The sequence below is a fragment of the Larimichthys crocea genome, chromosome VIII (genome assembly GCF_000972845.2).
Source record: "Larimichthys crocea isolate SSNF chromosome VIII, L_crocea_2.0, whole genome shotgun sequence".
Lineage (NCBI taxonomy): Eukaryota > Metazoa > Chordata > Actinopteri > Sciaenidae > Larimichthys > Larimichthys crocea.
In genome coordinates this window covers 16,019,793-16,040,361 of record NC_040018.1, presented here as the reverse complement: position 1 = coordinate 16,040,361, position 20,569 = coordinate 16,019,793, and the positions used below count along the sequence as shown (strand labels likewise).

The 20,569-nt window shown below is 38.0% G+C and overlaps 1 protein-coding gene across 2 annotated transcripts; it reads left to right on the top strand.

Annotated features, from left to right (window-relative positions):
- The first annotated feature begins 445 nt into the window (after positions 1–445).
- Positions 446–19,613, top strand: syt9a (synaptotagmin IXa). Of its 2 annotated transcripts, XM_019254277.2 has the most exons (7): positions 449–1,368; positions 7,488–7,983; positions 8,231–8,786; positions 15,497–15,617; positions 15,710–15,881; positions 16,042–16,171; positions 18,049–19,613. In XM_019254277.2, the coding sequence occupies exons 1-7, from the start codon at positions 1,221–1,223 to the stop codon at positions 18,115–18,117; spliced, it is 1,692 nt and encodes a 563-aa protein (XP_019109822.1). In that variant the 5' UTR covers positions 449–1,220; the 3' UTR covers positions 18,118–19,613. The 2 variants fall into 2 exon arrangements, with proteins under 2 accessions (XP_027136984.1, XP_019109822.1); XM_027281183.1 differs by lacking the exon at positions 18,049–19,613 and having other exon boundaries at positions 446–1,368; positions 16,042–16,180.
- Positions 19,614–20,569: the final 956 nt, after the last annotated feature.

The window sequence follows — 20,569 nt, the reverse complement described above, 5'->3', positions numbered from 1 at the left end:
CTCAAGTGTAATAGTATGCACCATGAAACCACCACAGAGTCTGTGCATTATTATTGGGCTTGCCAATCACTAAAATGAAGGTAAAATTGACTTTGTGCCTATTTCAGAGTACTTACTGATTGGTTGAGTAAATGCATAACATGAATGGCAGCAGAACGGTGCACGCTCTTTGAAATATTGACATTGACTATCCCATGAGAAATTTATGGAGCTATTGATTATAATTATGGCCTGAACACTTCAGAAAGAACATGGAATAGTAACAAAAACAAAAAAAAAAACAAAAAACAAAACAAAAGCAAAACAAAACAGGAAGATAAATAAACGATTTCACTCTCTGCGTGCATGCTCATTTCTAATTTCCAGTTAGTTCAGTGTATGGCAAGACAAATCATGGATGTCATTGCAGATAAATCCATAGCTGCGGATAGAATGGCAGGACCGACGTGAAGAGCTTACAGAAATCCGCCGCGCTGTTGTTCAGCGTCAATTTGGTGTCAATTCACACCAAACTTACATAGCTAATGTAACGTTATGCGAGTGGTTTTTGAGTGAAATCTCGCTTGTTGCATCTCAGAAAAAAAGGGGGAAAAAAAACATGTCGCTCTCTGATTGGCCATGTGCAGGCACGTAAAACCACACCAGGTTCGGCGTAGCAGAGAAGTGATGGGCGTTTGCTACAGGTAGTACTGCACTCACGTCCAGCTTTTTCTCCCTGTAGTGAAATGCTGCCTAACTTTTCCGGAGCTTGTTACCGCTCGAAGGTGTTGAGACTAGATTAGATGACAACCGAGCTGCTGGTGCAAAGACTCACTGCAGGGGGGAGGTCCGGCTCTGAAAGGGAGCGAACATATTTCAGCACCTTGGACAGCGCGCGGCACCGCAGTGGCGGTGTGTGGATTCAACCGGTGGCATCCAACCAGCAGCAGTGTGAAGGGACCGTTTCACTGAATGTTACATAAAATCTCACCCACATGTGGGGAAGACTTGTTCGCTGGATCACTTGGACTAGTGCTTTTTCGTTTTTTCTCTCACAGAGCGCCTCCGTCGATCCCATCGTGTGGGTGGGCGTGCTGCTCAGTGCGTGACTGACTCCAGAAGCCGTGCTGAACCGCGTGGAATAGGTGACTGTCAGGCGGGCGGAGTGGTGTGGTAGTGGTAGTGGTAGTGGTGGTGGTGGTGCCTAAGAGACCCTCAATTTATAAGGATGCTGGTGGGAAATGCCTGGAGACAGAGATGACGAGATTTGTCAAAAGGCACTTGAACTCCTGTCAGATCTTTGTTCGAAGGGGGAAGTGCAGAACGAACACTGCCTGGATTTTATCTACTATTTCCGAGACCTTGCCAGGCCACGCTATACAGATTCAGGTGAGGCTTCATTTGCACGCTTCAATCAACGCTTGCATGTAATTGAAGTGAAGTGCACGCACACGTGACTTCTTTCATTTAACATTCTGCACCCAAATCCCAGTAGGAGATCCAAGCTAACCACTAGGCTATCCCCGACTAGAAATTCGATCTGCACCATTTGTCCTCCCATAAATTAGCTCACCAAGTATCCAGTTTAATTATGGATTCTTTCTCTTAAAACGAAAATGAACTTGCGCAGAGATAACCTCTTATTTTCACTGAGAGCTAAAACCGAGGTCTAATATTATAAATTCTTATTTCCAGTCTTGACATTCTGCAAGATGTAAAATGTGTGGCAGTAGTCGAGTTCATTCTTTCCACATGTGCACAGATGCCGGCAGTCACAGAGCGACACATCATATGAAACTGGGTGCATGCACTCGCTGGTAGCATTCACTATCGCGGTATACTTACTGTATCCTACTTTTTTTGAAAGTTTATCCCACATTTTATACTTTGTCTTAAGGCATGCATGCAACGTGAAGCATCTACTAAATGGACGTAACTTTAGGTACAACTGTGTTGCAGAAGAGGGCGTGTTCTTTTGGAAAATCAAGTCACACGTGAGGATTTAATGTGACAGAGTCACGTTTCATCATTACAAACACATCAGACCTCACCGTAATGGCATGTGTGCGTGTTTGTAGGCTGTATTTTATGTGTGAGTGTGTGCGTGTGTGGAAGACAGACAAAGCGAGGGAGACGGTGTGAAGGAGCGAAAGAGCACATACCTACTTCATTAATTCAGCTTCCATTAGTTTGCATTGTTTTTTAATGATTATTCATCACATGAAAGCTCTTTGTGAATTCCCACTCCTCTCCTCTTGCACCCATTTTTTCCAACCTTTTTTTCTTCCTTATTCCCTCTATTCCATAACCCCCCAGCTCTTTCATCTCTCCCTCATTCATCATATACGCCAACCCTGTCTTCATTTGACAGTTTCTACAGTGGAATTGCTATAGTAGGTAGCTTTCTATTAGCTATCAGGTTGACTTGCCTATAAGGTTTCATTTCAGTTCCACTTGGCATGTGTTACCCAGCATGATGGCAGCACCCATAATGGAATGACAGAGGAAGTAGATTAAAGATCCAGAGTCCAACACCATTTGACCCAGAGTTCAAGATGGACTGGTTGCAATTCAGTGTATTCCTTAAAGGGTACTGCTCATAAATATTTGTGTTTTTCACAAGTATTCTGAACATAAAACATAATTTTTACCTTACAACATGTGAAACCCAGAGTGGGAAATGATATCTATAATAGAGATTATTTTGTCATCTTGTCGGATATATCTAGCAGAAAAATAATCAGTGATAAATTAACAAGCAACACATGCTGAAAAAATGAAATCAATATATTCCTTCCATCTTTGTATGTATAGTGATCAAGTACTGTAAGAACTTTAAAGGAATAGTTAGACAGCTTGAAAAAATAACTATCTCACTGAACGTTAGAGGAGAAGATCAAGACTACTCTCATAAAGCACCCTTTTTGCTTTGCTTAGCACAAAGACCGGAAACGGGGAAAGAACTGCTGGCTCTGTCCAAGTTGTAAAAACAACACTTTGTGGTTTGATGTCATCTTTTTTACTTTTTTTACACACAGAGTTTAAACAAATTAGATTGGATGTGTTAATTAATGAACTTTAGAGATGCTGGTAGGCAGATTTTTCATAATCTTTAGACAGAGCTAAGCTTACCCTTTCCCCTTGTTACCAGTCTTAAGGCTAAGCTAAGCTAACTGGCTCCTGGCTGTAGCTACATATTTAACGTACGGACATGAAGATGGCAGATATCGTTTTACTTAACACTTGGCATGAATTTAAATAAGCATATTCCCCAAAATGTAAAACTTTTTCTCTAAGGCTCAGCATGTGTACAGCATGTAATAGTGTTTTCCAAAGCAGGATCCACAGCACTGCTGCTTTTAATTGCCATTATCCAAGTAGTTAGACATGGACCATCAGGTCATTGCAACCAACACCCTGTGAGGATAGAAACCAACAGTAGTCCAGGCCCTGGGGATATCTAACCAGAACCACTCGCATGTGTAATACACCATGTTATGCATTCTGTGTTAATATTAACTGTACCACAAGGGGAAAATTAAGTTTTTACTCACAGAGAGGTATGATTACAAGGTATGACTGTAAATAACAACATCTCAGGAGGTGGAAGTTCCAGATATTGCCTTTTCAGCACTTGCTTGCCTCCCACACTATTGCACCTTTGAAGGTCCTGTGCTCTAAAATTGGTTCACCCTCTTTGTTGAGATGCAGTCTCTGAATCCTTCCAGATGTCTATAGATTCTTCTCTGACAGGCAGCCTGCCAAGCTGACTGTGGGCTCAATGTCCTCAGATGGCAAGTCCCTCCACATTATTCTCTCAAATCACACTCTGGTATTCACAGAAACTCAGAGCACAGAGCGGACAGTTTGTCGGAGTTCCTGTGTGAGGTCTTATGACAGTGCCCACACACAGAGCCAGTCGTGCATTAGGCTGTGTTTGGTGGATAGGTAATGCAAGATACAAAGCTATTATTGGTAAAGTCTCCTGAGATTTGTCGTGACTGAAACAAAACAGTCTTTAAATGTGGTGTGAAATATTGTCTTATTTACTTTAACTTAATATGCATATTAATGGCTTAGCAAAACATAAAAATAAAAAGTTTTAAGGTTTTCCTTAGCAAGGTAAATCAGTAGCTCCACAACATGCTATACTATTATCTTATCTTTTATATTATCTAAATAAATTGGCCATTGCCTAATAGAAATCTCGCATTTGGTTAACTGAAATAGCAAGGTTAGCCATCAACCTTTTTTTCATTAAATGCACCATATCACTGTGTTAAATGTTACATGTGTTATTGTGCCAGGAATAATTACAATCCAAATCCAGTCTTTTTTCAAGCCTCTGGTTGTTTCTTTTAATTGTCCAAGCTCTTCATAAAGTCAGCTAGTTACTGAAAAGATCCACAACAAGCTTGTCATCTCATGTGAAAAAAAAACAAAAAAAAAAACATCATTGTCATTATGTGTGCATGTTCTCTATTCTGGTAATCTCAAGGGGAGCATCTTTTTTATATGAAACTCATTATGTTTATTATGATTATTATCTTTCATGAAACTATATCAGCATGCAGTCTCTTGAAATGCTGGAGGTTTTTGGCTAATAAAGTGACACGCTGTGTTAAACAACGTGATGGTAGTTACTCAGGAAAAGCAATCATTATTGTCTCTTTATGAAATAATATTTGTTCATTGCTATGATTGAAAGAATTACACAGATTATACGCTAATCACATTTGTTTTGAGATATTATTTTCTTTATAAATCTTTACCAACATTGACAGAACATACATTGGTGGACAGAACATGTAGCATGTAACGTGTCTTATTACTGTAGGCATGTTGCACAGTCAGCACATAAACTGGGCACAAGTCTGTACCACTGCCCTCACACAGAGCAAGGCTTAGCTAATAACAGACATGGTTAGAATGATACAGCAGACTGATGCTGTAAAACATTGTCCAGGAACCTGGACTTTCCTGATTGCAGATTTAATTCAAGGAAACTAATCAGCTTAGTATTATGCACAGAATGGTACAATCACAAATAGAGGGGAGTTGCTCGAGTATGTCTTCATATAGTACACACACATGCACATTAAAGGAGTTAATGGCTGCTGTGATCATTCCTCAGGCCTGTACAAACTGTGATGTGATTGCAACTCTTCTGTCTACCATACAGTATATTTAGGGAAAGCTTAAATCATGCAGTAAGAGTTCAAATCAAGTGACTACTTTCCTTTTTTTTAGAACAAAAATCATTCTGTTAGTATCCCTCAGCCAGACCTCAGCAAGGAAACATTAGGGAATTTTGTACTCAAAGAACAATAACTTTTTAAAAATACCCGTTGTCTAACTGAGACTGCTTGTGTTAGTAATTGGAACATTTTCCACTGTAGCAAGGTGGAAGGAATAACTCCAAGACCAATTCAGAATGGATAAATGATTATAGTCCCCTTTCAATGCACATATGAGTATTGTTCAAAGTAGAATTAAAACAATCAGAGCAAAACTAGGTGATAAAAAAATTAAGATTACACTTATGCCATGTCATGCATGAAAATTGTAGTTCATGGCAATAAATGTATCCTTTGCCGTTGATGGGTTGGTTTAAAAGCCCTTTACAGTTCAGAACAAAATTTGTAATCCTAGTTATTATGTTATCACACTATCATTATGTGTTAATTGCTAAGCAACTGTCTGTTGTATTTTACCCTCCAGTGGATGTATGTGAAAGGTAGTGCCTAAGATTAGATTTAATTACGATGCAGTCGACACTCATGCAGACTTTGTTGGTGATAGATAACAGTTAGTCATGTTGTGAACAACATTCTGTTCTGCTGTCATGTCTTGTTGTAGTAATCATGACTTAAGATCAAGCATGCAGAGAGACACAGAGAGGGAGGAGACACTGTCTATAGAATGTGTATGTTTTTAATAATTAACTGGCCATAGTGAGACAGTCTCAATGGCCTGTATACTCTAAAATATTTACCTTCAAATGATAACACAAAGCATTCACTACAACAAAGTACAACAGCATCATTATACAGCTTTGTATAAGATATTTATTATTTATGAAAGTATTTGCAGTCATTTCTTTGTGACACTAAAGCAGTTTCTTTTTAGATCATAAATCCTGTTCAGGTTCTGTGTTTTTCAGCTGTGCACCACTGATCAGCATGCATAAAGAAGATTCATGGCTTAGTCAAGCTTTTAGTGTAATTATTATACATTAAGTATGTTTAAAGTACTATTTCTTATGTAAAATATGCAAGGAGATGCCCAGGGCTACCTAACCACTCAAAAAATATCGGCTTTGACATTTAATTCATTTTACAAGAATTGCTCATAAATATGACTTGAAACTCCTGACATATTTCGTAAGTGCTACAAAAAATGAGGCATTACCTCTGTTCTCAGAGAAGACATGGTTTGTAGGTTTTATATCAGGGACTGCGATCAATGTTGTTGACAGTACTTTTTAAATTCAAATCCAAAGTTATTGGAGTTTGTTCATTGGAAGTGTAATATAGAGTTAGATCTTTAAGGGGTCTAATTGACACAAGTAACGTTACCTTCATCAAATGGCAATAAAAAAGGTTATCACAATTTAATACCTTCTACATAATGGGTTATACTAAAGTAAGCCAAGTGTTTAAGTATACATATATATATATATATATATATAAAGATTGTATTACTTTTACAGTCTGTGGGACCCCAAACAATGTAGAGGAAAAATTCCAACATAACACAAGGGTTAAATGTTAATAATAAGGTTTGGCAGGTAAAAAGTTAGGTCTGGTTAAGTATTGTAACATGGCTAAATAACACTAATCCTAATTTTACCAAACTGTTACAGAGAAGTATTCAATTCGCTGGTATGTAGTTTTTTATAATGACTGCTTCATCAGAGGAGACAGGGATAATTCTGTAGAGCTAAAATCAACTCCTACGAGTTTGGAAAATAGGCAGGCAGGATGTTTTACTTTCTCTTCTAATCTGGGCAGTTATAAAGAGCTTGTAACCTTCATTCTACCATTTTAAGCTCAGCCCCTTTACAGAATTCCAGTGTTTCAATGAGAATACACTATATGAGCAGCATTTACTGCTGCTTTTGTTTCAACACACTATTCCTTCATTATTAGCAAAGGACTGAAAATTACAGCATGGGGCACAATTCACTAATGAGGCAGATATGAAGCTCCAGATGATAATTAAATAAATGTAGTTAATCCTAATTAATCTTGTTGAGGATTCTTTGCGACAATAAAGAAAAGGGGAGAAAATCCTATCACATACCCATGAGTGTTGCAGTGACACTGATGAAATTAGCTTGTTTTTTTTGTTTTTGTTTTCTTTACACTATTTAATACATTATAAACATTACTAATGATGGTGTTGGTAAAGGGGTAAAGGTATAGTTTTGCAGCAAAGCCGAAAACAGAAACAGCAAGAAACTGAATTAATTGACACATTTCCTGTCTCTCCTTCCACCTTCTCAGATATATCAGTGAGTTTGTTGTCACTGGTGGTGACTGCCTGTGGCTTGGCCTTGTTTGGGGTCTCCCTCTTTGTCTCCTGGAAGCTCTGCTGGATACCATGGAGGGAGCGTGGGCTTTCCCCCACCACCAAGGAGGCCCATGGGCACCTCAACCCCACTATGAGCCCACTGCCACCGCAGCCCGCACCCAGACAGCCAGTTTACACAGCCGTGGACCCCCCGGCACACAACCGCCGTGAGTCGTCACACTGCTCCATCGCCAGAGAGCCTACTCCTATGGCGTCCGCGGTATCAGTGGAGGCTCCGGTGACTCCTGTATCACCACCACCTGTGGTCTTGGCCACACCTGAGGCAGCTATGAAGATTAGTCATACATCTCCTGACATCCCACTGGACGCTCAAAGTAAAAGCCGGGAAAATGGGGTTCACACTAACCCTCGTATGCAGAGACAAACTACTGAACCCCCACCCTCTGGTCAATCAATGTCTGAAATTGGGTCAGTATACATTTTTTTGCTGATTTTCTATGTCTAGTAGATTTATCCTTGAGAAAGTTGTAACATATCTGCTCCCATCTAACTCTTAAATGCATTGGTGTTGGAACTGATCAGTATTCTTACACATGGCTCTCAATGCAATTGCCTAACACCGGAATATATGGATGTCAATGTCTCTCATGTCTTGTCTGATTCAGTTTGTTGATATTCCATGATGATGTTTGTTCTTGATTTGCTCTGCCCACAGACAAGGCTCCATACGCAGGCATATGAACCTATCTAACCCAGACTTCAATGTGGCCCAGTTCCAAAGGCAGGACTCTCTCACTGGAATGGGCCTGGGCCTCGGTCGCCTCAAACCTGAGCTCTACAAACAGCGCTCCCTCGAGGGAGATGAAGGTAGTCGCAGGGGCAGGGGTTGTGGTCGCCTTCACTTCATTCTAAAATTTGACTGTGACCTGGAGCAGTTAATAGTTAAGATCCACAAAGCAGAGGACCTCCCAGCCAAGGACTTCTCTGGTACCTCTGACCCTTATGTTAAAATCTATCTGCTCCCTGATCGTATGACCAAGCACCAGACCAAGGTGCACCGCAAGACGCTGAACCCTGTGTTTGATGAGGTCTTCCTGTTTCCTGTGGCATACTCTGAGCTTCCCACACGTAAGCTGCACTTCAGTGTCTATGACTTCGACCGATTTTCTCGCCATGACATTATTGGCCAAGTGGTTGTGGACAACTTCCTAGATCTGGCAGATTTCCCCAGGGAGACAAAACTCTGTCGGGAAATCCAGTACGTCTCCACGGTGAGTAAGCACTTACGTTCTAACTTATGTCAGTTCAGATATGCCATGTTATATTTAACTTTGTATGATTACTAGAAAAAGGAAAATGTGTTACATGAAGTGAAAGATTTGCTGCAACTTTATTGAGAGCCGACTCCTAGGTTTCAGCATATTGTGTCTAAATGACAGTATAAAGTATAAAATAATGTTGCTTTTTTAAACATGCTAAGCTATGAATACATGTCAGGCTTCTGTACTGTTAACTTTACATTGCCTTTGAGAAATGCTCTGTAGCAAAGGAACATTGGTAATTAGCAGTAAAATAATGACAGCCTGCAGGTGCAGATATTTATTTTATTTGAGATAGGTGTCTGACAAAATTACTTTGCTTTTCTAGCAACTGTTATTACTGTACATGTTACAGCGAATTAATACCCAGTGGAAACACATTTACCACACCTTCAGCTACTTATCTAAATTCAACTCTCCTGTTGGATCCACCCACCTTGTTAAATGTACTGTATGTAAATTAAGTCCAGGGTCAGGTTTACTAAGGTCAACAGCATTAAAAGCCATTTTCATGTTACTGTGTGTGTGTGCTCATGTACGTCTACCTTTGTGAGGACCAATTAGATTTTTACGCCAAGGAAGTGTGGACATTTTTGCAAAGACATTTAGAGGCATGATAATGCATTATATCAGTGAGGGTCCTTGCAAGTCTAATATAAATACAAATGTGTCTTATGTGTGAGAGAGAGTGTCTGTGTGAAAAGTGATTTCAGAATGAGGATTATATTTTAGTATGAGGTCCCCAGTGTCACTATTACTATGTTTTACCAGCTGTCTTACATGCTGTGTCTGTCTGCATAAGTCAGAGCTCTTTTTAATATTTTTAACTGTTTCCTGTTAGTTGAAGGCTCAAGGTTTGCTGCCCTGTTTGATGTATTTTTAACAATGTTAAAGCGTTTAGAAATATCTCACGTGAGACTTTGGGGGGAGTGAGTGAGTGAGAGTGTCTGTGTATACTAATGATATGGAGGTCAGCCACTAGCTGGTCCCCTGTGGAAATGATGTGTATGCTTGTGAGTATAATGTTATCATAACTGATAGAAGCTATGTCCCAAGCATCAAAAACAAAACTCCAGTAATGTCATACTGTAGTTTTTCCTTAAGGCAACACTGATTGTAGGTGGATTGAAATGGCAACTACCTGGGACAAAATTTAGCAAAACACTAAGTCAATTCTACAGATCATTAAACAGCAAGGGACTATATTACCAAGAAAGTGTGTGTGTCTGTCTCTTGTGTCTAATAAGCAAACCGTCCTCTACCTCTGCTGGTGTCCATGTTTGTCTCCTGCAACTCTGTTCCTCACTGCATATGCAAATGACTCGTCTGCACTGCAGCTATTTCAGTTTAATGAGTTTTGTTCCTTAGTAACCTGAATTTGTGTGCCTTACTGATCCACCTGTCCATCCAGGCTAAATATAGCCACCATAGTAATTCAATGTACTGTATGTAATTAGACAGGAAAAACATTAAAACATGTTATAATGTATTTCTAAATAAGAGAGCTGCTTCATGTAATTTTCATAGTCATTCATGCTTTCATTCAGACTAACTGCTCATTTGTGTATGATTTCTTTATTGTGGTGGCCAGATGGTCTTGCTGTACAAGAGCAAAAATACATCTGAAAGGCATCTGTTGTACATGTATATGAATGTGAATGTGGTCATAAGCCATTCTCAGACTGTAGTCAAAACTGTACAAGGATATTATGGGGTTGACATTTTTAATTATTTCTTTGTATTTTAATGTGTTTGAGTTTTACAATCACTGTTGTAAAACTTGATTGGCTCTACCAAACCTAGGAAGACTTTGAAATCAAATTTAGCACCTAAAATCTGAAGGGTCCTAGAAATAGCCCAATTAAATTTTGTTCCCTCATTTAGTTCTGTCAGGTTCTTGCATGGCTGCAAATCACTAGCACACCATTTTCTCCAATAAGCCCATAGCAAGTTATGCGGAAACTGCACTGTATGGGTCAGAATGTGTATCTAGCTCACTTAATTTGTTCCCATACTGATGAAATGTATCATAGTATAGCAGAAACACATCCATAGAGTTATACTTGACTACACACCTTACGTCTGTCCTTTATGACAAGCAGACCTGCTGGAGGCGATTTAAACAAAATGATGACTGTATGGCATTCTTTTGTTTCAAAATCACAATTATAAATTATTATTATAAACTTTATTATATTATTTTATTTATATTTATTATAAACCTTACATTATAATAAAGGTGGATACTTTATCTTAGGTCAAACCCATGTTTCTCTGCCAACTAGTATGGGGAGCATTCCTAACAGACCTGGAAAAAATAATAACTAGGAAGGCAAGCAAAAGTAGGCAGCTCCAAGGCAGTCAAAGATAATTGCAGATGTCTGACAAGAAGCAAAGCAATACAGGAGCTGTTAGTCTGAGTCCTAGTTATGAAGAACCAGGCAGCCAAACAGAAATAGATCACCTTATTGTTTTTTGAAGATCATTTATTGATAGTTTATGAATTGAATTTATAATATCCATAATCATACAAATGCATTGTTACCTTTATGTTTTTTCTAGGTTGTGAAAGTAATTTATCATTTATTCATAATGATCACTGATGTTGTATAAGGTTCAACGTTGCTGTATTTGTAGGAATACTGATCTTTCTTTTCTTTAATTAATGTTTTTTGTTCTTCGGTAATGAGCTTATATTTGTGCCATACAGCTTTGCCAGGCAATGGTTTACCATTAACAGCTTCCTACTCATGGCCTCTAAAAATATTTTATTCCGGCCTCTCTCTCACTCACATACAAACACACACACAGACACTGACACACACGGGTATCATCCTGCTACAACCGGCTGCTATATTTGTGCAACCTGTGAGTGCTGAAAGCAAAGGCAGGTTGCATGAATCCATCCTTGCAGCATGTTTGACTGCACCTCTGCATTGCACTGAAATGTACATGAAATAGCTTGGCCCTTCATACAGTACAAGCCGTGTACTGTATCCAGCCATCATAACCCCACTTGGCATTCACAAACACAGCAGCTGCGTCCCATTTTCATGATCCATACAAATTCTAACTGGGTTTTGAGCATGTGAAAGTGACAAAAATAAATAGTATATAAATAGTAGATGTCACTACGTAGAGTATATTTACTTGAATTCTGAGTGTGGAGTAACAGATATGCATCAAGATCTTGTAAAACAAAACCAATAGTTAAATCTAAAAATGTTTCTTTTAGTTAAGTTTAGGTGCAGCTTCATTTTTATTAACACTTTCCTCAACTCAACTTAGATCAGCTCGGTTGAATTATTATAGTTCTTTCTAACAGCACTGAGCAACTAAACTTTTGAACTATACTTTTATACAGTGCTAGTATGTAGTCACATGTACTACTGTATGTATTGGGGGCAACAGTAACTTGATGAGCAGCAGGTTGACAACTTTAGAGTGCTATCCGTGTTTGCAGTTCTAGGGTCACTATGTGTCACCACTCTGTTTCTCACTGGCTCCAGCCTCTAATGAGCCCTATAAGTTCACAAGGATAGTACACCAACTTGACAGATTAGTAGACAGGGTCGTGCAGACGTGGGTGACTGATTGCACATTCCAGCACCATCAGCACTGTGGTTGGAAAGGTAGGGAGGGCAGGAAGTCATGTTCAAATGCAGTCTGCTGACCTCTCATGAAGCAAAGTCTAGCAATAACACTCCCCCACATAAGGAGGGGGATGCCCACACATCCTTTATGGCTATGTAAGTCATGATCCTGCACTGTGTGCAGTCAGTCAGGAAATGGCTGAACTCGTACAGATTGACTGAGCAAATTATCTTACTTCTTATGTTAAATAAACTATTTAAAACTCCTAAAGTAGATTGGGGTACAGGGTTTTTTCGGAGCTTCTGACAAACGTATGATGATCTTATTAAATATGATGCTTTGATATATATGCTTTGACATATATTAAACTACCCAACTGTATATAAAGTCATTAAAAATAGAACAGCCATGAACATCTACAGCAATAAATATGCAACATCCACATAAATGCAGCATGCAATATTTCTGCTGCATTTAATATGATAGAAAACACTGATAGGAATCGTTAATTTGTACTTTTGCTTTTGATACTACCTTGATAAAACACTTGCATTCTTTCTGTACTTAAGTGAAGGATCTTCCACCACTGCTAGTGAGCAAGGAGAAGATATTTGTCCTGTCAGTGTTTCAGATAGAGTCTTGAGGGGAATATTAATATTGATAAAAGTATTGATATTTTCGTGTAAACTCTGTACTTATGGTTGTTTTATGAGACAGTCCTGTCACTTCTGCCCTTTATTATTGAATGTCACCCAGTTAGACTAGAATAATATGTGACAGATGGTGATGGGGACCAAAGATTCACAGTGTCTGGAGAGCTTCAGTCTTTTTTTTTTTTTTCAGTTTCACACGAGTCAGCTCATGCACACACATGCACACACACACACACATATACACACACACACACACACACACACACATCCAGTACACAGACTCTGACACTTGCACAAATGCTTGTTCTCAAACATTCGCACACATGCCACACACACACACATATGCTTAAAATCAAGCTAATTATCTTTGGACATTGGAGGTAGGACATTTTGGGTACAGTGCAGCCCATTTGTCATAATCACTGTACAGATTTATTGACTTAATTAAAAGGCAAGATAAAATTATAATTTAGTCATTATTGCCAGTGACCATATGGTTTGCTTCATTGCCAGATTTGGCTTGTGTAGCTCTGCAGTAGAAACAGATTGACAGAGAAATGTGGTACATATTTTTTATGATTTAAAAAATAAAAAATGGCAATATAAACAAAAGCTATATAATGTATTATCATAAAAAGTGGTTTGATTTTTAATGATTGATTGATTTATTCTATTATTAATAATTACTGATTGATGGTTTATGTTTAATTTGTGCTAGAACATAAACAAGTACAGTATAACATACACAAGTACAGTATGTTTGTACTTGTACAGTACAAATTGTTAAATTTGGGACATAGCTTATCACATACTTGCAATGTGACATTCGACCTGCAGGCATGAAATGCCATTGTGGGATTCTGGAGCACATGAAACAGCACTAATCTTTCTCTTCCCACCTGTATCTTGAGTGTGCATAAAGACCATAGGCATAGACCATGAAGCATGTAAAGCCCACAGGATTCCACCAAGATGTGGAAAGCATTTTTCTGGAGGGGTTGTCAGTTAATCCATCATGCAAATTAAAATGCCTTATACTGTAGCCTTGTTGAATACTTGATCCTGGTCGTAACAAAAGACCCATGTCAAGATACAAGGCAATTTAGGTCCCAGGAGGGGAACTCTTCTCTTTCTCTTGCTTTCTCTGTCATTCACACACACCGATTACAGATAAAAACAAGTGCCATATCACAGAGAAGGACATTCATGCTTAGCAATGCTGACAAATGGTAGAAAATGGTAGAAAAGATGAATGTGATGATCCTTTTATGAAAAAGAAAGAAAAAAAAGCTTACGTGATTAAGAGCAAGAAGGACATATAATGTAATAATGTTTTCATCCAGACCTATTTTCATAATGAAATGACAATTTAATCAAACTTCTGCAAACTGAAATATATTATAGAGTTATATATTCTGCATATTATTGCATTGTACCTCATACATTGTAGTAGTATGTATTAATGAGTATTTTTTTCCTCTAAATTAAAATTTATATTCATGTTCTAGACTAATTAACCCCCTAGGCTCCAATTACGAGTATAGCCATATTTAGAAAAGATTTTTTTATGATTGTTTTTCGCTCAATCAACCAAGATCAATTACCCAATAGTGTCTAAATGTGTGAGACACTGTGCATGGATCACTCTTGCTCGCAGATAACCAATACCAATACGTCTCTCTTATATATAATTGGATTGAAAAATTTACTATAAGCCTGATGACGTTTGAGCATAGCTCAAGCTGACTAACTTTTAAATTGTGAGTTATTATGGCACCTTTGATATTATACAAAATGACTATTGTTCCTTGTAGCTCAGGATTTTTCATAATATATCAGGTGCATTTCTTCTGCTTAAATGTCCCAATACATCTTATTATCTCAGTCACAGTTAATGGATTCTTCATTCTCAGGTTTTATGTTGACACACTGATTAAACTCACTGAGCTTCCCTTTGCAAATGATTACACAAAAAAAATAGCAGATGACACCTGATTCCAACATAATCTTCCCGACATACCAGTTTATCACCAAGACATTCTACTGTAGGAGTTGTTGTCTTCACCAGACACGTTTGTGTGCTTTCCCGGTTCTCACTTCTTTACTGGAGTTATTTTAAGAGCAAGTGAGAAGTGAGCTGCTGCCTTTCGGCAGCTGAACAGAAGTCTCTGTGTCAGATGAAATGTGGGAGGTTTTTATTAGAGCAATGTGACGGAGGGGAGTATATTCCTTAACAGAAACATGTTTTAACTCTGAAACCAAATGTCAGATGCCTATGCTCTTAATCCTCACCTTCTACGAAGCAGCAGTGTTGAAAAAAAGAAATAATGTTGGTATTATGAATTAAAGAGTGACTGTCAAGTTGCTTTTATTATTATGTAAACTGGAGTAAATGTGTTTTGCATTGTGTTTCAGGATAATGTGGACCTTGGCGATCTGATGTTTTCACTCTGTTACTTGCCCACTGCGGGCAGATTGACCATTACCATGATAAAGGCTCGCAATCTCAAGGCCATGGATATCACTGGTGCATCTGGTAATTAAAAACTGATATGGCCTATAACTACAGAGTCTCGCTGATATCCTGAATGAAAACAATTTTTAATTATGTTCCCTTCACTTTTGTAGATCCATATGTGAAGGTATCACTAATGTGTGAAGGTCGCAGACTGAAGAAGAGGAAGACATCGACAAAGAGGAATACGTTAAATCCAGTCTATAATGAAGCCATCGTCTTTGATGTCCCTCCAGAAAATATAGAGCAGATCAGCCTTTTGATTGCTGTGATGGACTATGACCGGTTAGTTTTCGCAAAGCTTTATATTAGTCATACAGTTTTATTTGATTTGATTTTTTATTCTTATAATTTCAGTTTTTTTTTCTTTTCTAACTTAAGATGTTTGTTAATTTTTTCTAGAACACAAAATCATTTTCTGTCTCTCTCCGTCCTGCACCTACAGCGTAGGCCATAATGAGGTCATTGGCGTGTGTCGAGTTGGCAATGATGCAGACAACCTCGGTCGAGGCCACTGGAGTGAAATGCTCACATATCCTCGAAAACCTGTCGCCCACTGGCATCCTCTCGTTGAGGTGAGGTGACTTTACTGTGATGGGTATGATGTTTGTGTTTCCATGCATGCATGAGAACTGACAAGATGTGGAACATAAAGGCATTTTGGTTCTTGCAAAACACAATTTTCCACTGACACTGTCAAAACCGCTATGTAGCTGTTGTGCATTCAAGATATGGTCCTTATGCAGGAATACTGGAGTACAGTCATTCAATGAAGGAATGAAATTTAATATGGTTATGAAGACAGTTCAAGTTTATGTTAAGAGGCAGATTTGTCCTCAAAAAAAGTATGTGTAAAATGTAGATTTCTAGGAAAGAATATTAAATAATAACTAACTATATCAGTAATAGTAAATGGGAGTATGGTGCTGACAAAAGACAAATAAAAGTACAAACTCTAGAAACTATGAAAAGTGTTATAAAAGGATAAAAGCATCACCAAAGAATGTATATCAAAAAAATGCCAAGGAGATGACTGCAGGATGAAAAAAGTGTAAATGAATTAGTGATTAAAATGATCAGTCATTAAAGCACAGTGGGCTCATTTGTATTCAGTGATATTGTGGTGTTTTGTTACAATGAGGCTGTGAAAATATTTTTGGTCAGCAATAATGGGAATATGAAAGTTAAAGTGAAACAAAGAAAATCCGACTTTTGATAGAAGCTTGTAATCTGGACAACCCAGTAAAGTCAGATTTAATAATCTTTAGTAAAAATTAAAAATTGGTTCCCTCCAAAAAGTCCACACAGTGATACTCATTTTTCAAAAGTACACCTGGATCTGATGTTGGAAACATAACCAGCTCTTGAACACATCATATCCTGTGCTAATAATATCGTGCACAATACCTAGTGTAGAATTGTTGAGTCACAAAAGAAAATTTAAGACCACAGTTACTGAATGTTGGTAATTTACTAGTCTGGCAGGTCTCTATACAGGACAGATCCCCTGTCTTCGAGAGTCTGCCAGTTCACCCATTCTTAGTCTTTATCCTGTTTCTTTTTTTAGATTACAGTGGGGAAACTAGCGATGGAGAGAAAGTAGACAAAGCTCTGACATGATTCAGCCCCAGGCATGTGGGGTACTGCATATGTGGTTCCAGACAAAAGCTACACAGTTCTGTGTTTTTAATGATTGCCAAATAGAATCAAATAAATGCAATAACACAAAGATCTACTATTGGAAAACCTAAAATTTACTGGGCAGAATCTACAGAACAGATACTTGAACAGTAGAAAAGAAGACGTCATGCTGAGAAGTTGAAGGATGGCATCTCTGACCTGTGCACTCAGCTTGGGAAAATGCCTTTATTGTGTGTATTTGTGTGCAAATCAACGTACTGTGCCTGTAAAATACAAAGACAGTGAGAGTCAGAGGAAACTGAAAATTGAGCTTGTTATATTTCTTCCGAGGCTATTAGAGTAGTACTTTCATTTTTATTCAAGCCTCAAGAAACTGTTCATTATTTACTTCCTCCCAACAATTTGAGTCAAAGTTGTTCTGTCTTTACAAACCCTTCATCCTAACACTATCCCCTCAAAACTGCAAAGCACTGTAGACCTAACATGTCGATACTGCAAATGCAGGTCCACAGTATTTACATGTTTGGTTGCCAAGTCAGCCACTTTGTCTGTAAAAGCTTTTATCTTTTTGCTTGCAGTTGGCAAATAAAACAGTCACAATAACATAGTCTATTCCAACTCAACACATAAATAAACCCAAACATTGAAAATGAAATGTGAGACATTGACTGTTTGTTTTGTTGCCCAATTCATAACTCTGTAGGTGGTTAGGACATTTGTTTGGAGGTTCCAAGATGAAAAACTGTTCATGTGAACTTGCTCATGTGTCGCTAAGCTCTAACTGTTGTTTCTGCTTGACTTTGCTTTGCAGTACCAAGGGACCACAGGTAGTAGCCAAGGAGGATCCTGTAATTCTCTGAAGACGCCTCCTTCTCCGTAGCCTTGAGCAACAATTCACATAAGGGCACCAATCAACCTGAAGCCTCAGCCGTACCTTTGTACAGTGGTGCTGCTGAGTGCTGCACACGTATAGTCCTAAAAGAAGAATGCCGATGTCGATAAAAAGAAAAGAGAGACACAAACTGTCTTGAGCTCTGCTCAGCTGGATCAGTTGCATGTTGAATGACCGCAAAGATGGATGTTTTCTTTTCTATAATGTCCCATAAGAAAAACAACAGGCATATGCAGACATTTTAAGTCTGTGCTATCCCTGGGTTTATACAGTAGTTACTGTTTTTTACATAGTCTTGTTACTTGTTTTAATGAGGTGAGTCTGTATTTGCACAATGTACTTACAACCAGTTGAACTGCCATATCGTTTTTTTATTTGGTGGTGAAATGGTGCATGAGGTCATGGTTTGATGGGATATCTTCTCCTCGTTTGTTTGTTTGTTTCGGTTTCTATTTTAGGGAATACGACGTGTTGTTCTGTCAGTTGATGTGCAGTGACGGTTCATTTCTAAACAAGATATCTGTAAGAAAAATACGTTAAATGTTACCAATAAATATTATTCCATTAAAACAAATAATGTTAATGTTGCCAGTTTATTTTTGTGTGCATTACAATTTAATGGTCCAACCATGTTTTTTTTTGTTTTGTTTTTTTGGTGGGGGGGGGCTTGTTTGTTTTACCTAATTTTAGGAACTATAAAACATTGACATTCCTAGTTGTACTGGACAACTAGAAAATCCGTGAAACAAAACAAAATATGAAAATTAAAAATCTAAAAAGAGAAAAACAATTATGTCAGGAGAAAGTTTATTTAAATGTATTTTGTAGCATGTCGATTCTATTACTGTTTAAGATTAGTTTATTTGAAGTAGAAACCATAAAAAGACAGCCAAGTAGATAGAAAGGCATGAAAGGCTGCTTGTGTAAGCAGATTATGAAAGCCTGTAGGCACAGTTCTGAAATGAAACTCTGCCAAATTAGAAGCCACTTTAAAGCAGTTTAGGAAAAAAAAAAATGGAAATACATACCGTGCACATTTTCAATGGTGCCCCATGCAGTCAGCAATTCATTTAATTTTAGACCATGTACTGGATTGAAAGCATTCAAATATGTTGTTCATGAGCTGGCTGTAAAAAAGTCAACTGTGGGATTGAAAATGACCCCTCAGAGAGCGATAGATGGGTACAGCCTGTGCTATGGCTCTTTTTTGTACGTAAACAGGAAGTGATTTGATAGAGTTTGAAAGAGTTTGGTCTTTTTGGATCAGTTTGTCTGACTCACTGGGTGAAAATAACAGTGACCAGTCTCCAACTTAATTATTCTGATTAATTAGTTTCTCCCTTTTCATTCCGCCTGAGTTCCTCTCATACTTATCTCTCATTTTATTGTTAAATAATATAATATTTATTGTTTACAACCAGCACTACTGCATCTATAGTGATGTTACATTCTGCTGTTCTCTTTGTCTTGTGTGTTGGTGCAGGCCAGCCTTGGGAGTGAGAGAAAGTTACAATAAAAAGTTGTAACTGCAATAAAATGTCTTTCATTTATTATTACATGCACAGACCATCCTTGAGGCTACATACAGTCTGGTGTATGCTGTTGTAATGGAGCATTCAAAGGTGCAGTAAGCACAATCTTCAGAGCAATTGCATTTTCAAAAGAAAGGAATTCCCAGAAGGAGAGACTTTGAAATACCGAAAGCTGCTTTCCATTTACATTGCTTTTTCATCTAAATATTATAGCCATATAAAAAAATATGCTCTATGCTTTCAAATTGTGGTAGACATTTGCTGTAATGTGTTGAATGGAGATCAGTGAAGGTTTTATTCTTGCATTTATATTGTTGCATTAACACAGAAAAGTAAAGACTCTATAAAAGGAGCTTGTAAAATAATAAAAGAACAGTTCCATATGTATAAGATATACAGAGAGGAACCAAGTAATGGCAGATTTAAATAAAATATAATATATTCAAAATCAAGATTAGTGTATAGTTTCACAGTGGGGGACACATCCCATATATCATGTTTTTATTATTTAAGATGAAAGAGGGTGATTAAAAGGCACAATATCTGTACCACTTTCTTTTAACTCAGGTCTGTAACAGCCAGCACTTTATGTCGAATAATATACAGTATATGTCTTGCAAGGATAAAAAGAGCCGACAGCGGAATCTGATAATGGCTTCTACTTCACAGATATTAAATTCATGTGCTAGCCAATTTATCACATGCTTCATCATTTTAATCTACTGTATCTACGCATGAACCGAATGTACCATATCATGTAACTTCCAAATCATTAAAACATTTAGGAGGATTGGTCACTGGAAAGAAACTGTAATCAGTTAACTGGTTTGCTACAGTTTGCAGATCAAGCAAGGGAAGTACATGATGCGTTGGTGTATTAAATATCTTGAGGGCACAGGGTTTCCTCA

Excerpts from the sequence above, each read along its gene's own strand:
- syt9a (XM_019254277.2), top strand. The coding sequence starts at position 1,221 with ATGCCTGGAGACAGAGATGACGAGATTTGTCAAAAGGCACTTGAACTC. Across the intron at positions 7,984-8,230 it reads CAATCAATGTCTGAAATTGG|ACAAGGCTCCATACGCAGGC; the intron begins GTCAGTATACAT and ends CTCTGCCCACAG. Across the intron at positions 15,882-16,041 it reads GCTGTGATGGACTATGACCG|CGTAGGCCATAATGAGGTCA; the intron begins GTTAGTTTTCGC and ends CTGCACCTACAG.